This window comes from Lolium perenne, chromosome 2 (assembly GCF_019359855.2).
Source record: "Lolium perenne isolate Kyuss_39 chromosome 2, Kyuss_2.0, whole genome shotgun sequence".
NCBI classification, from domain to species: Eukaryota; Viridiplantae; Streptophyta; class Magnoliopsida; order Poales; family Poaceae; genus Lolium; species Lolium perenne.
In genome coordinates, this window is record NC_067245.2 from 20,942,962 (window position 1) to 20,959,847 (window position 16,886).

Genomic DNA, 16,886 nt, shown 5'->3' on the forward strand with positions numbered 1-16,886 from the left:
GATTTTTCAAGCTATGCATCGTCAAACGAGTCAGGAGAAGAAGAAACCTCGGCGACACGCTACGTCAGTATCAGAGCAAGAGAGAAACTCGCCAAGATCTTCAACGACATATCGTTTGAGTCATCTGCGGACTCGTATATAAGCGATGGCTCAAGCGATGTCGACAGTCATGACTTCATCGACAAATCTCTCACAGTGGGCAAGGTCTTCATCAATCTTAACGATGATGTCACCAAACCCAACGTAGATCTGAGTACAAAGTATCATCAGATTTACGCCATTGAAGAGCAAGAAGAGACATCTGAGGCTTTCGACAGTTTGGGAAATCCATACGTCGATCCCTCCAATCTGCGACAAGGCTTGGGCAACAAATACGTCGGGCCAGAGCCGCGAGATAGAGTTCAACTTTCACAAGCAGCGTGGGACAGAGCTGCGAGAGCTATGAACGGCACAGAACCAATGGCTACCACAGCCACACCAGAAGAATTGCAAGCATATCAATATAGGCTCGCACGAGCTGCCAGGGAATTGGAAAAACAGACAGCTGAGTTGAACAGGAGAAAGGAGGCAGCTTCTGCATCCAGCAGGAGAAGGGCAGATCTAAGTCGACAATCTAGAACTACGGGTGATAGCCATCGGGAGGCGCGGAACAGAGCAAGATCAAGGCTGCAACACATACCCGAGGCAGAAAGAGAACACTTGGTTCAAAACCTCGACATGTCCTTTATGTCGATAGATACAAGAGGAAACATCATCCCTAAGACACCAGAGGCTGGGTATATGGCGACACATGCTTTTATCCTTGCATCTAAACCACCTCCGGGTGACCCAAGGGAAACACTGTACAATATGGCGGTAGCAGGAGTTGGAGCTATGGGGACAGCGTTTATATCAACGCCTCCCGAAGGAGTGGCAAGGCAAAATAGTCCGCGACCTGCAGCAGCAGCAGCGGCAGCACCTGAAGGGCCAAGTGGAGCAAGAGACACAGCAGCACAAGCAAGAGTCGACAGAGCGCGGCAAAGCAGAAGGGATCATCGGCAATCCCCAGAACTTAACGACGAAGATATGTGCGGCTTACCATGCTTCACGAGGAGAGTCCGAAAAACGCGAGTCCCCTCAGGATTCAAGTTACCCGATAATTTCAAGAAATTCGACGGCCTTCAAGATCCAGAGGATTGGCTAGTCGACTATCTGGAGACGGTGAAGCTGACAGGAGGAACTAGGGCAACAGCCATGCAAAGCATCCAGGTGCACCTGAGTGGTGCCGCACGATCATGGATAAAGAAACTCGCTCCAGGATCCATCGACAGCTGGGAAAGTTTCGAGGACGTGTTCGTCAAGAACTTCAGATCCACGTGCAAAAAACCCGCATCGTTAGAGGAGTTGAGAGCGTGTCGACAAAAGCCAGATGAGCCAATGAGAAAGTACATCCAGAGGTGGAATATCATCAAAAACTCGGCAGAAAACATATCTGACGAGAGAGCAATAGATGCGTTTGTCGCAGGAGTCAGGCGTGGAGACTTTGTCGAGGATTTGGGAAGGACCAATCCAAGGACAGTATCCGCGTTGATGGAGATAGCAAATAAATGGGCAGATGGAGAAGACGCTGTCCACAACAAACGACACAGGTCGCCAGAGGAGGACCGTGGTCGAAACTATCAACCGAGGCGAAGATTTCCTCGGACGTACCAGAACTACGACGCCCCAGAACAAATTTCGGCAGGTTTTCGGACAAATACAGGAGGCAACAGAGATGATTACCAAAGAAGCAGTGAACAGCGAGGTGATAATAGGGATGATTCACGCAACAGGCAAAATAGTGGGCCGAGGTTTCCAAGACCTTTCGTGTCCCCCGAGGAAATGCTGAACGGACCGTGCCAGATGCACTTCTTCCTCGACAAAGAACGGGAAAAGACAGTCAGGGCACTGCAGAAAGACCGTCGAAATTTTCGTGCAATGTTCGGATACGCGAGAAAATGCTCACGCTCGAGCAGCACAGAGAAACCCTCGGGAGCCTAGGAGCGAGGTTCATCTACCGCCACCTCCCGCGATTACAGAGGACAATCGACACCAGCTAAGAATAGCGGCAGCACCTGCACCACCACCCTATGTTGATCCTAACTCCAACGGAGCAGTATTGATGATTCAGAAGGGAAGGCCGTCCAATAGAGCTCAAAAAGTAATCTCACGACAGGTGTTTATGGCAGAGAAAATGCCTCCACCAACAGTTGAGTACCTTAATTGGTCAGGACAAGATATCGGCTTCACAATAGCAGATCATCCGCAGCAAGTTCCTCGACCAGGGCAGTCAGCACTTATCCTGCCAGCAGTTATCGCAGGATTTGATGTCTCTCGAGTGTTCATAGACGGCGGCAGCAGCTTGAACCTCATGTATGCAGATACATTGAGGAAGATGAACATATCCTTAGCAAACTTGAAACCAACAGACACAAGGTTCCACGGCATCACACCGGAGAAACCAAGTTATCCATTGGGAAAGATCAATCTTGACGTTCAGTTTGGGACCCGAGAAAATTATAGAATCGAAAGGCTCGAGTTCGAAGTTGTCGATTTTCCATCACAATATCATGCTCTGTTGGGACGACCAGCATATGCTCGATTTATGGCAGTACCACACTATACATACCTGTTGTGGAGGTTGCCTGGACCAAAAGGACCAATCACAGTCAAGGGAAGCTTTGCCTTAGCCGATAAGTGCGACAAGGATTTTCACAGGTTGGCAGAAACTTTCGGGATGCAAGCCGAGTACTTGGCGTCAAAAAGCATGACTGATTACGACGTCGCCAGACGCCGGAAGGCCAAATAAAGAATCAACTTTCAACACGAGAGAAAAATTCTAAGGAGGTGCAGATTCACCCGACGGATCCAAAAAGACGACATCTATCGCAAACGATATGGATATCGCATAGGAAAGCGCGCTCGTCAAGTTCCTCCGTGAGAACTGGAAAATCTTTGCATGGTGTCCAGGTGACATGCCGGAGTACCAGGGAACTTGCCGAGCACCACCTAAATTTGGATCCAACAATGAAACCAATCGGACAACCTTTGCGGCGTTTTTGAACCAAACCGCAAAGCCATGCTTTCAGAAATAAATCGACTCGAAGAAGCTGGTTTTATCAGAGAAATATCTACAGAAGCCACATGGGTAGCTAACCCAGTGATGGTGCCGAAGAAAAACACGACAGTCCTTCGCATGTGCGTCGACTTTACGTGTCTCAATAAACATTGTCCTAAGGATCACTTTCCCCTCCCAAGGATCGATCAAATTATCGACTCCACGGCAGGTTGCGAACGTCTTTCCTTCTTGGATGCATACTCTGGTTATAACCAGATCAGATTAAAAGAAGATGATGAAGCCAAGACAGCGTTTATTACACCTTACGGCGTGTTTTGCTACAAGACAATGCCCTTTGGTCTAAAAAATGCGGGAGCAACATATCAGAGGATGATGCAGAAGTGTTTAGCAACACAGATCGGGAAAAACGTGCAAGTATACATCGATGATGTCGTCATAACATCAAAAAAGGGGACAACGTTGATCGAGGATCTCAAAGAAACTTTTGACAACCTCGACAAATTCTGCCTCAAACTGAACCCGACGAAGTGTTCTTTTGGCGTCCCAGCGGAGAACTTACGGGGTTTCTAGTTTCGGCAAGAGGGATTGAAGCAAATCCCGACAAAATACAAGCCATAGTAACAATGAGAAAGCCAACAAAGTTGAAAGAAATACAGCAGCTAATCGGGCGAGTCGCAGCTTTGAGCAGGTTCGTCGCCGAGTTAGGAGAAAAAGCGTTACCATTTTATGCGCTGATAAAACAAGGAGATAAATTCCAGTGGAACGAAGAGGCCGACAGAGCTTTCGAGGATCTGAAGCGAAAAATCTCGACACCACCAATCCTGGTGGCTCCAAAGGAAAAGGAACCTCTCCTGCTATATATTGCAGCCACACCCCAAGTGGTTAGCACGGTATTAGTTGTCGAAAGAGAAGAAGAAGGGAAAATCCATGGAGTGCAGCGGCCAGTATACTTCGTGAGCGAAGTCTTGTCACCTTCAAAACAAAGGTACCCTCAGTACCAAAAACTAGCATATGGAGTGTTCACGACAGCACGAAAATTGCGCCACTATTTTTCGGCACACCCGATCATAGTGGTCAATGAAGCTCCCTTATCAAATATCTTGAATAACCCGAAGCTACGGGTCGTGTCTCCCTTTGGGGAATAGAACTTTCCCCTCGGGACATCACGTATGAAAAAGAAAAGCAATAAAGTCGCAAATACGCCGGACTTCATCGCGAGAATGGATGGAGTTGCAAAATACAGGACCTCCAGATTTATCGAGAACTTGGACCATGAACTTTGATGGGTCCAAGAGACTAGAAGGAGCTGGCGCAGGAGTAATACTCATATCACCTGAAGGCGACAAATTGAAGTACATCCTCCGGATGACGTTCCTTAACGCATCTAACAATGAAGCAGAATATGAGGCTCTCATACACGGGATGAAGATGGCAAAAGCCTGCGGAGCAACTCGATTAAAAATCTTTGGCGACTCACGGTTGGTGGCTCGGCAAGTTATGAACCAATGTGATGCGATCAATGATAGCATGATGGCATACAAGGAGGTGTACAACGAGCTTGAGAAGTTATTCGATGGATGCGAAGTAAATCATATTAGCAGGTTGAGCAACGACGAAGCCGACGTTCTTGCAAACATCGGGTCACAAAGGTGCCTTCCGGTCCCGCGGTGTATTAGGGAAGAGATAACAGAGAGATCCACTAAGCCAACAAAGTCAAAAAAGAAGGAGAAGAAACCCTCGGGGGCTGCCAAAGAAAAGCAAGAGGACGAAGAAGATCAGGACTTGGTCATGATGATACAGATACCGTGGATGCAGCCGTACATATCATATATCCTTCGGAAAGAAATACCTGACGATCCAGTTGAAGCAAGGCGAGTAATTCGACGCTCCAAAGCTTTCACGGTGGTCAAGGGAGAATTGTATAAGCGAAGTATTTCGGGCGTCTTACAAAGGTGCGTCACACCCGAAGAAGGAAGAATAATTCTGAAGGATGTACACGAAGGAATATGTGGCCACCACGCAAGTAGTCGAGCTATTGCAGCCAAGGTTTTTCGGCAGGATTCTCTTGGTTGACAGCAATCGAGGACGCCAAGGACATAGTAAGAACTTGCGACGCATGTCAAAGGTTCGCCGCAAAACCTCACTCTCCAGCAGAGCTAGCACCAATACCATTGTCTTGGCCCTTTGCTCAATGGGGACTTGATATGGTGGGTAAGTTACACAAATCCTGGCCAGGAGGAAAGGAGTACATGCTAGTAGCTGTCGATAAGTTTACAAAGTGGATAGAAGCGAAGCCGATAAATTCACCAGATGGAGCATCCGCAGTAAAATTCGTAAAAGGCCTCGTCTTCAGATTTGGAGTGCCCCACGGCATCGTCACGAACAACGGCAGCAACTTCACATCCCATGAATTCAAAGATTATTGCGAAGAGGTGGGTATTAAGCTGAACTTTGCGTCAGTTGCACATCCTCAAACCAATGGGCAAGTCGAGAAAGCCAATGGCATCATCTGCAATGGTATCAAGAAGCGCTTGTTAGGACCACTGGAAAAAGCTCGACATACCTGGCCAGAAGAACTACCAAGCGTGTTGTGGAGCATCCGAACAACACCAAACACAGCAACGCAGGAAACTCCGTTTTTCCTGGTTCATGGAGCAGAGGCAGTACTACCAATCGAGATAGAGCACAACTCTCCACGTGTCGCTGAATATGATGAAGAAACGTCGAGAAGAGTGCTAGAAGACGACGTCGACGCACTTGATGAAGCTCGAGATGAAGTATTATCTCGGGTAACCAAATATCAACAGGACTTGAAGAATTACCACAGTCGACGTTTGCGGCCAAGATCTTTTCAGGTGGGAGACCTAGTTCTTCGGCTCACGCAAAAAAGTCATGAAAAACTCGAGTCACCATGGCTTGGCCCTTACATTGTCACGGAAGTAATTGGAGGAGGAACATACAGAATAAAGGACAAGAAGACAGGGGTGGAGGAGCCAAACCCCTGGAACGTGGCGCAACTTAGGCGTTTTTACGCCTAGAGTCAAAATATAGTCTTTGTAAAGCTTCAATGTATTGAAACGCCCGCGAGTTTTCAGACGCACTCTTTTCCTTTTTCGGGGCACCGAGTGGGGCCGGAGAAGGTTTTTAATGAGGCGGGCTCGCGGTGCTGCAATATAATAAAGATAGTGACAATATAACTTTTCTTCTTTATCGACATGACCAAAGTCTTCGCTCCGACGAATTTCAATATAGTTCATCGACAAAAGGAAAAACTTGCCTTGGTATTCAAATACCTCGTGAGTCAACAAAAATACAAAATAGTGCTCAATAAAAAGCTTGGGGGCTCATATTCACCTTAAATATATAAATGCCTTGGTTCAAAACCTCGCAAGTATACAAATATAGTAAAGAGTCACCGAAACACTCGGGGGCTAAACAAACAGAGAAATATAATGATTGCTTTACAATATAGTCATGGATTACAAAGAAGAAATATCTACAAGAAGAAACTAACTAGTCTTGATTCAATATGTCATCAAGAGTAACCCTGTTTTCCTCAGGAGCAGCACCAAGAAAATCGGCATAATGGCCATCGGCAAAAAAGTCGGCATCCATCCGAAGTAGGTCCTCAATCATTTCTTCGGCTATAGGCGTAACCTTCGTGTTAATCCTGTCAACACCAACTCTCCGCCGTTTTACTTTTTGGTGAACCTTCTCGACAACCTGGGTAAGGTCAAGCTTCGAGTGGCAGATTTGGAGCATGATAAGAGCAAATCTGGCGCCAGCTACTAGTTGAGCCTTGACAAAATCATGGATACTGCGAGCATCCTTGAACCTTTCCATCAATTCAGGAAGAGTTTTTGGTTGGACGTTCCGAGGAAACATGGAGTTGTAAACCATGGACAAGGTCTTGGTACAGAAGTCGAGGAAATCGCGAGTTTGAGAGGCGCGATCTTGAAATCTGACAATTTGGCGGGTCCTTTCCGGGGTAGCCCAAAACAAAGAACCATGGTCCAGGGAGAGATTAACAAGAAGGGTTGTCCTAGCATTCACCCTCTCTTCCTCGGCAGCAGCATCAGTAAAGGCACCTATCAAAACAAAGAAGTGGAAACCTTCAAGAAACAATAATATGCAGATAAAGGATATCAGCGGATGAAACAGGCATACCCGACATATCTGCACTGGCTTCATTCATTAATTCGAGCATGAAATTTTCTCGAATAGTTGCCTTTTCAGCCTCGGAAGCAGCAATTTCCTTAGCAGCCACGGCTTCGTGAGCTTGTTGAAGAGCAATTTTTTCGGCTTCAGATGACTTACGAGATTGCTCCATCATCACAAGTGTTTGCTTCTTCGCATACTGAAGTTGCTGCCGAAGTTCATCCAGTTCTTGCGACAAGGTATCGTCGACAGGTGCAGTATCAGCAAAAGCTCTCCTCGCACGAGAAGAAGGCGATACATTGGAAGGAGCGGAAGTTGGAGTATAGTTATCAAATATCAACTGAAATTTAGACAAGACAACATCAAATGACAGATAGAGTTTTTCATTAATTTCTTGGAATAATTACAAGGGCACTACAGTGGAGCTAAGGAAATGAATGTCGCCAAAACAACTACTTTGGCAACAAAAGCAAAAGAAACAGAAAAAGAAACAAGGAGGCATGCAACTAGACCTCCGGCCTCGAGGAGCTAGGAGTCGAAGCTGGCTTGATCCCCAGATACGCCAAGATCTTCTTCGTGTTGGGCTTGGCTGCCTTGATCAGCGACCTCCATCTCGAATGCTCTACCTGGCTGGTGTCGCCAACCTTCATCCAATCAAGCGTCTGTTGGCTGTCAGCAACCAGGGCAACAGTACTCTCGACAGCAACCTTCATATTCTCCTGACGCATCTTCAATCCCAGGTCTTCCGACGAATTGAAAAGCTTGGCAAGGGCAAGGAAAGTCAAAGGTTCCTCTTTCTTCGGGAAGAAGTAGGGGAACAACGCCGACAAACTTGCACTGGCATTGGCCACGCCTTCACGAATTTCGCGCCCATGGAACTCCAGAAGAGAAAGTGCATCAAGGAGAGGGTCATTGACGGGATTCTCCAGATCAAAATCTTGGTTTGTTTGGGCTGCCACACGAGACAAACCATTAGTCAAAAACCAAGAAACAGGAAGTACAATAGAAGGGGTTGATGATATTACTCAGCGTACGTCGACTTTGCGACTTCAGACGCTTGATGATCTCTTGTTCACGCACAGTTTGTGCAGTTTTCTGCTCATCTAAGGCAGATTCGGCATCTTTGAGCCTTCTCTGCAGCTCCTCGACACTAGCAGCTTTCACCTTGGCTTCATCAACCTCGGCCTTGGCTTTACTAGCAGCAAGTTCAGCTTTCTTGCGAGCCGCCTCACTTTGCTCGAGTTTTTGAGCAAGTGCGTCGACACGTTCGTTGGCCTCTGAAAGTTTTTCTGTCGAGATATGAAAAAGAAAGAAAAGAAAGATCAAAAAATAGCGACAAGCAACAGGAATAGAAAGTCAAAGAAAAATAGCAAGTATAAAAGTCGTTACCTTCGGCTCTGGCGGCATATTCACGGTACCCAACAAATTGGGACCCGATCCGAAGAAGCTCTTTGATCATTGGCTGTTCAAAGGTAAGTACATCAAAAGAAACGTCGGCATGAAAAAGAGAAAAGGTGTGAAAAAACAAAATAAGGAAAATATAGATGCCGACAAACTTACATCATCTAAGAGCAGAGTTGACGAACTGCCCAACTGAGGGGCAGGATCAACAATCTTTTCAACCCGTGCCCTTTTTGGTGAAGGGGCACGGGGGCTCGAAGGAGGAGTAGATGTATCAACATTTTGTTGAGGAGGCGACGATTCCTCCCCTTCAACTGGTTTTTCTGAAATAACTAAAGTATGTGACGTGCTCGTTCGAGCAGCCACATCTAAAGTTGGTGTTTCTTCATCATCACTGTGACAAAATAGTGGCAGCATAAAAAGCAAGGCAAAATAAAATTCTTCAAATAGAAAAGGAAAAGAGCAAGGAACCTACGAGCTGATGATACTCTCGATGTATGGATCATAAGCTGCTTTTCGAGGTAAAGGAGCAGTTTCTTCGGGTTTCGAGGTCCCGGAATCTTCGGCATTGCTCCTTTTCCTTTTGCTCTTCGGAGAAACAGCAGGAGGAGGAGATTGCGCTGATGTTGTATCTTCAGAGGCAGCATCCTTCTCAGTAGATCCCGCAGATTTTCGAGAATCTGCGGGTTCATTCACAAAAGAGGGGGTCTCCTGGTTGACATCATCGACAACGGCTCTTTCTTCGACCTCTCCATCCTCAGGAAGAGGAGGAAGGGAAGTCATAGTAGGATGGTTCTGCAAGAAAACAGCGACAAAAGAAAAATTAGAGTGACACAAATACAATGAGATGCAGGGCAAATTCGGAACAAGATAGAAACTCGAGAAGGCAAAATACCTTGGGGAGAGGATTGGCGGAGCTGTATGGTTCCACGCGACAAGCGGAAGGAATAGGATCCTTTTTTGCCAAGCGGGAAACTCTTCGGATCAACTTCTCCAAGTCCTTTGCAGAAAGATCGTCGGAGATTCTATTGGCGTCGTTTTCACCAGAATACGTCCAGAGGGGATTTTTGCGAGCCTGAAGAGGCTGCACCCTAATCCTAAGGAAGTAGGCAGTGATTTGAACACCAGACAGTTCTTTGCCTCGAATGTTTTGCAGCTGATGGATACGAGACATGAGTGCCTCTGTCGCCTTTTTCTCTTCTTCGGAAACTTCGGCATCCCAGGAGCGGCGGCGTTGGATTCTGGCACTTCCGTCGAAAGGAACTATGTTGTGTTCAACGGAGTTGGCGCTTTCTTCGTGAATGTAGAGCCATCTCTTGCGCCATCCTTGGACAGAGTCAGGAAACTTGACGTCGAAGTAATCGACATCAGTGCGGACACAGATAACAACGCCACCTATGTTATAGGTGACGTTGTGAGAGCCATTGCGGCGGAGGCAGAAAATACGCTTCCACAGAGCCCAATTAGGAGGGACTCCGAGGAAGCATTCGCAAAGGGTGATAAAAATAGAAATGTGGAGGATGGAATTGGGAGTCAGTTGGTGCAGCTGAATCCCATAAACAAAGAGAAGACCGCGGAGAAAATCATGAATTGGGGTAGAGAGGCCACGGATGAGATGATCAACAAAACTAACCCGATACTCCATTGGAGGGTTGGGGTAGCTTTCTTCGCTGGGGAAGCGGATGGCGTCCTCCTTCTTCATGAGGCCAAGCCTTTTCAGCGTGTTGATGTCCTGGTTGGAGATTTTGGATCTTTCCCACTCAAGATCTTCGGTGGCCATCTTGGATTCGGGAGTGCTGTGGCGAGTGAGTCGCGTGCGCGGTGGCATCAACGGCAATGGGCAAAGCAATGTTCGTAAATGCGGAAGCTCGGAGAGATTTGGGCGCAGGAGAAGTTTTGCAAAGAGGAACAGACGAGCGGCGCAAGCAAGGGGATGAACGGAGGTTGAAGAAGGGTTTATATAAGAATCGGGTGAAGCAGTGCACCGTTGGATGAAAAAATCGTGGGGTGAGAATAGATCTTCTAGATACAAGGGCAACAAAGTATTTTTACTGAGATAGGCGTTACCGTACGTGCGCCAGAAAAAGCGGAGGACGTGTGTCCCCCACTTGCACGACGTGTCAACGTGGTGGAAGCAATGGACCCACAGGACAGAAAATTCACGACTACTTGTCAAGGATGAAGTAAATTTGATTAAGTGAAGAATGTCGACAAGGAAGTATTCAGAGATTGGCGACAGGATGAAATATTCAATACTTCGGGAGCCTTTGATCAAATACAAGTTTTTGCCCAAATGCTCGGGGGCTACTCCGACAAAAAGTAAAATTTCGAGTATGACAATATAGAAAATGTTGAGCCTACAACCAAGCACAAGTTCTTGGCTGTAGCCTCGGGGGCTACTCCCATCGGGAACGCTGTTCGCGTGCCCGATGAAATTAACAAAGGAAAAATAGAAGAGCAAGAGAGTATATTTCGAGTTATAATTAACTCTACATATACTCCCATCGGGAGAACAATATAAGTCATATTTGACTCAATAAAATGTGCCATTCCAACAGCCGGAAAAGCACTCGACAATATATTCTCAGAACGCCAAAGTTGCGATCAATTTCTGAATGCCGCAAATTTGCGAAGGTAAGACCCCAGAATCCATTCTGCTGGGCGTGGCATCGCCAAAGACTGCGCTCTGCTACTTTTATCCGTATCAACAGATACGAAGAAAAATCCTAACGGACGCGTTAGGTACCCGATAAATTTGACTGGGACTCGACAGAATGGTAAGACCTTAAGCGGCACCTGTCGAAGTTTACACCGATATCCGAGATCATGTCCAGGGACGTGATTTTGAAGTAGGTTTTTGCGGATTGCCACTAGAGCAGTTAACTAGTACCTGATCCGTCAGATGAACTAGCCCCAATTACCAATATCCCTGTACAATATAGAATTTTATGAGAAGAAATATAGAAAGATTAAAGCTTTCGAGTAAAAATAAACAGTGGAGATTTTCCCTGACTCTACGATTCAAGCAAAATCTCGGGGGCTACTGACATAGGCATCCCAAATGGGCCTGCCGAAGATGGTACCCGGGGTTTACTGGAGGCCCAATACCCGAAGAATAAGAAGATTCGGGAGCCCAAGATTTACTAAGGAAAGATAGAGTTGTAATAGGAAGTGTTGTTTGTAATCTGGCGGGACGAGTTAGAAACCGTCCCGGACTCTGTAAACTTGTATAGCACGAATCCCTCGGCTTCACCTCATATATAAGGGGGAGTCGAGGGACAAAAGAGAGGATCGAATCATTGTCTGCAAACCCTAGTTTTCATAGTCGTCGAGTACTTTTCGGCTGAAACCTTCGAGATCTACTTGCCCTCTACTTCTAACTAAACCCTAGCCTACAATCCATAGGCATTGACAAGTTAATCCCTTGTCATATAGAGATATGTATTTGAGGAAAAACCGCACCAAGAATTTGATATTCAAACAAAAAGCCCACAAGATGAGTAATAAAATATTTTTATTAGGAATGGAGCTTGTTTGAGCAAACATGCCACCTAGGAACAAGATAATTAAGAGCATCAACTCTAAGTGGCATAACCTCATATGTTCACATTTTCTAGGCTTGTGATATGTACAAAACATATTACTCCCCCATAATGTGATAAAACATTTCTTCTAAATAAGAGGCAACTAAAATTCAACTAGAGATGATTAATGGATATTTAGAATTTGAATTTCTCATGAGTATGGCACACCACATAGTGACTAGATAATCTTGCAATATCAATACTAAGTGGTGGTACCCATGTACACACATTTTAAAGAAAGAGAGATGCACAAAGCATATCACTCCCCCAAAATGGGATGTTCCATTAATCACTTCAAAGAGAGCCAAATAAGATATCATCAAGATGCATTAGGCTCAAAGCAATACACAAGTATATGGTGAGTCCAACAAACATACTTGAATACACAAATAAGCAAGTAAGACACAACACATACATACACATATTTGGTACAAAACCAAACATGCAAAGGGGCAAGTAACTTACAATAATTATGATGAGTTGAAGTATAAGTTACCGCAAAGAGGAACATTGGATATAAGATATAGATGATAATCCATATGACTTGGCTTGGTCAAAATATAATATATGAAGATCCCTTAATTCTTCATGAAGTAGCCAAGTCTCCAATGACCTCCACATGCACCTATTGATCAAGTTTGAGATTGTTGGTCCCCAACCAAGTTGGGTCCTAAGAGATTAGTCACAATAGGCTTGGCAACCCAAATGGTTCTTTTCTTGAAACCACTTTGAGTTCCAACAAACTTGGCAAACACATTGCCATCCTTATCCTTCCCTAGAGAATAATCATTATCAACAATTATAGGGTTAGATAAGGTACCACCTAAGCAAGAAGAAGCAAAGTGCCCCTTCTCACGACATAAGTAGCAAGTGTTCCCCTTTCTCTTCTTTATTGATTTCTTCTCTTGGGGAACAATATCTTGATTCTTCTTTGGAAGTGCCCTATCTTCAACTTGAGGTCGAGCATGAGCTTGACCTTGACCTTGTGGCCGTTTCCCTTGTTGTTTCTCACTCAAGTGCTTCTTTTTCTTCAATGGGCATGATCTAACATGATGCCCTTCAACCTTGCACTTGAAGCAAACCAACTTGGCCGGATCCTTGGCTTTGTCTTGGCCCTTCTTCTTGTTGCTCTTGCTCTTGGACTTGTTCTTGTTATTGGAGTTGAATCCAAGTCCACTTTTGTCATTGGGGGATTGTTGCACACTTAGCATCTTGTCAAGTGCGGATTTCCCTTCATGACGCTTTTCCAAGTCTTTCTTCAAAGAAAGGACTTGAGCCTCGAGCTCTTTTATTTCCTCTACATGGTTAGTAGAAATACAAGTAGTAGAGGAAGTAGAAGCTTCATTGTTAGAGCAACAAGGCAAAGTGAGTAATCCAACACAAGGTGTATCACTAGTTTGACTAGATGGATTACAAGGACTAGCACATGGCAATATAGTATTTGTAGTAGAGATTGTGCTAACATCCATATGAGGCTCACACGATGTTACCTTAGTGATACTTGCCTCATGAGCTAACTTTAGCCCATCATAGGAAATTAGAAGTTCATCATGAGAGCTTGAGAGCTTTTTATGACTTTCTTCCAATTCCCTATAATTGCTAGTTAGCAACTCAAGTTGAGCCCTTAGCTCAACATTCTCCTTTAAGGTCGATGCTTCACAAGAATTAGAGTTAGTAGCACAAGCATCAACAATAGTTTTCTCATTTTCATGCATATAGGATTCAATTTTTTGTGTAAGCATGAAATTAGCATGCTTCTCATCTTTTAGCTCATGCTTGAGGAGAGTGAATCTCATTTCCCCATTTTCAACATGGGACTCCAACTCCACTATGGTTTCCCTATATTTATTCAAGGTATCCATAGAGTGTTCGAGATAAGCACGAGCTTCTTTATTACCACGAAGAGAAGCATATACCATTGCCATATCATGCACCAAGATATTATGTTCTTCATCATTATCATCATCATCACTCTCATCATTAGAGGGTGTGTTAGGAGTCAAAGTAGGAGATACCTTTGGTCCATTTGCCATAAGGCACATGTGCATACCGGAGAATGAAGATGGAGATATTCTTGAATCCTCATTTGAAATCATGTCTTGATCCATAGAGTGTTCGGTTTCCTCTACAATGTTAGTCAACAAGCAACTAGAGGAAATAGAAACATTTTGATTATGGGAGCAAGACAAGGCAAGCATATCCTCATGAGATCTATGTAAGCAATTTACACATGATATGCAAGGACTATCAACACAAGCATGTAGATTATTTTCAATGCAAGATGTGTTTAAGTCCAAAGAGGAAACATTGCAATGAGATAGAGATGAAGAGTCATCACTATTGAGCACAATATCAACATTGCAATTTCCCTCACCACTCACCATATCATTACCTTGTGTCTTGCAACACATTGGTGAAATGGAAGAAGATGATATATCATCACGACCGGAGGTGGAAGCAACTTGGAGCTCTTCATGATATGAAGGGGAAGAGAGCTCCTCGGAGTCACCACCGACCAATTGAGAAGTGGATCCACCAAACATTTCCTTAAGCTTGATCCACATCTCATGAGACGATTTTCGCTTTATATATATCAAGAACCTACGAAAATCGGGTCTCAAAGAGAATAAAAGCTCATTAGATACTTGAGCTTCAAGATGTAAGTTTTTCTCATCCTCTAAAGATAGATTTTGAGAATCCATCGGAGGAGAAAAACCGACATCTAGAAATTGCTCTATATGTGGACACAAGGTCCGAAGCTTACAAAGCAAGCAATTTCTCCACAAAAGATAATTTGTGCCATTAAAGACAATTGTGTCATTGTGCACTATACTAGCCGACATCTTTACTCTCAAGGCGGTGAAGCCTTAAACAAGGAGAGACCTTGCTCTGATACCAATTGAAAGATCGAGATGTCGCCTAGAGGGGGGTGAATAGGCAATTACAAACTCTTTCGGATTTTGTCTTGTAAGAATGCGGAATTAAACTATCGTTTAGTTTACAAGCACAAACCCTAAATATGCTAAGCTCAACTAAGTGTAACAATAGCAACTAGAGCTAAGCAAGATAGGCACAAGATATATGTAGCACAAGTGATAGCAAGATATATGTACTTCAAGCACGATGGCTATCACAAGGAAAGAGAGCTCGGGTATAGAAATAACCGAGGCACGCGGAGACGAGGATGTATTCCCGTGTTCCCTTGCTTTGCAACAAGGTACGTCACGTTTGGAGGAGTGGAGGTCCCACGAAGGATTCCTCGCGCCACGAAGGCTCACCCTATTCTCCGAACCACACCCACGAAGGATTATGGCCCTTTCCTTATGGTTAGCTTTTCCTCCGCTCCGGAGATGGCAAGCTCCACAACCACTTCACAAGCTCCACGAAGGAGAAGCCCGGGCCCCTTCACAATCTTCCACGAAGAGATCACCGGGACACCAACCAAGCCAACTAGGAGGTCACCCTCCAAGAGTAACAAGCTCACGGTCTCTCACTCGAACAAATCGTGGTGGAGAGCTCAACACTATGCAATGATGCAAAGCAAGAACACCGGAGGTGTTCAAGTCCTTCACACTCAAAACCCACCAAAGCAACGAATGCTAGGATGAGATTGGAGAGGAAGAACAAGGGGGAAAGTCAACCAAAGACTCCAAGATCTAGATCCCAAGAGATTCCCTCACTTAGAGAAGAATTGGTTTGGTGGAAGTGTAGATCTAGATCTCCTCTCTCAAATCCTCAAATATGAGCAAGAATCATGGGGGGGAACAAGAGAGAGAGCAACTTCTTCAAAATGCAACAATGGAGGTGAGAGAAAGGGAAGAAGTAGTTTGGCTCAAGGTGGAAGAAGCCTATTTATAGCAAAGGGAGAAATAGAGCTGTTGGGGGAAAAAGACAGGAAAAACAAAAGAAAAACGGGCTGAAAAACACCCCAGGCCGGCGGCCCAGCCGGCTGACCGGAACCTGGGCTGAGGAGGCCGGTTCCTTGTCCGGCCAGGCCGGCCTGCCAGCCGGGCGGGGCAACTGGGCCGCGCGGAGGCGACCAGCCCAAGCGGGGCGAGCCGCAGGGCGGCGGGTAGGCGTGGGCGCGCGGGGCGCGCGCGCGGCCGCGTGGGCCGAGCGGCGGGAAGGCGGCCCAGGTGCGGGCGGCGCGGAGCAGAGCGGGCCGCGCGGGGGAGGCGGCCCGATCCGGCGGGAGGCCGGTCCGGCCGGGGCAGCGCCGGGCGGGCCGGTCGGTGACCGGGCCTGCAACCGGACGGGCGGCCAGGCCCACGGGAATCCGCCCGGATGGCACCGGTTCCCTGTGCCGGTTTTCGACCGGGTGGCCGGCGCCTGGCCCGGTCCGGCCGGCTGGCCCCTTTCCTTTTTTTTCTTTTCTCCTCTTTCCTTTTTCTTTAATAACAATTGCTCCCGAACTCCGAATCGCATGAAACCAATTTTGTTTGGAAGATAACAACGAATGCTATCTAATAGAAAGTAAAAACCCAAGAATCTGTAGGAGGGGATTTTATCATGAATATAAAAGGTAGAACCTTATATTATGAATAACCGGTAAAATCACCCAACATCGAAAACGCAATAGAAGATGCATGTGAACTCCGTTTTCGATGAACTTGGGCTTGTTGTAAAGCTAGCAACAAGCTCAAGAA

General features: G+C 45.8%; 1 protein-coding gene across 1 annotated transcript; it reads right to left on the bottom strand.

Annotated features, from left to right (window-relative positions):
- Positions 1-7,211: 7,211 nt before the first annotated feature.
- LOC139835415 (uncharacterized) lies at positions 7,212-9,439 on the bottom strand. The gene is made up of 6 exons (XM_071825265.1): positions 9,132-9,439; positions 8,816-9,050; positions 8,645-8,717; positions 8,290-8,544; positions 7,768-8,207; positions 7,212-7,595 (listed from the first exon to the last, which is right to left on the bottom strand). The coding sequence occupies exons 1-6, from the start codon at positions 9,437-9,439 to the stop codon at positions 7,212-7,214; spliced, it is 1,695 nt and encodes a 564-aa protein (XP_071681366.1).
- Between the last annotated feature and the right edge of the window lie 7,447 nt (positions 9,440-16,886).

Excerpts from the sequence above, each read along its gene's own strand:
- LOC139835415 (XM_071825265.1), bottom strand. The coding sequence starts at position 9,439 with ATGACTTCCCTTCCTCCTCTTCCTGAGGATGGAGAGGTCGAAGAAAGA. Across the intron at positions 9,051-9,131 it reads ATCGAGAGTATCATCAGCTC|TGATGATGAAGAAACACCAA; the intron begins GTAGGTTCCTTG and ends ATTTTGTCACAG. Across the intron at positions 8,545-8,644 it reads ATATGCCGCCAGAGCCGAAG|AAAAACTTTCAGAGGCCAAC; the intron begins GTAACGACTTTT and ends ATATCTCGACAG.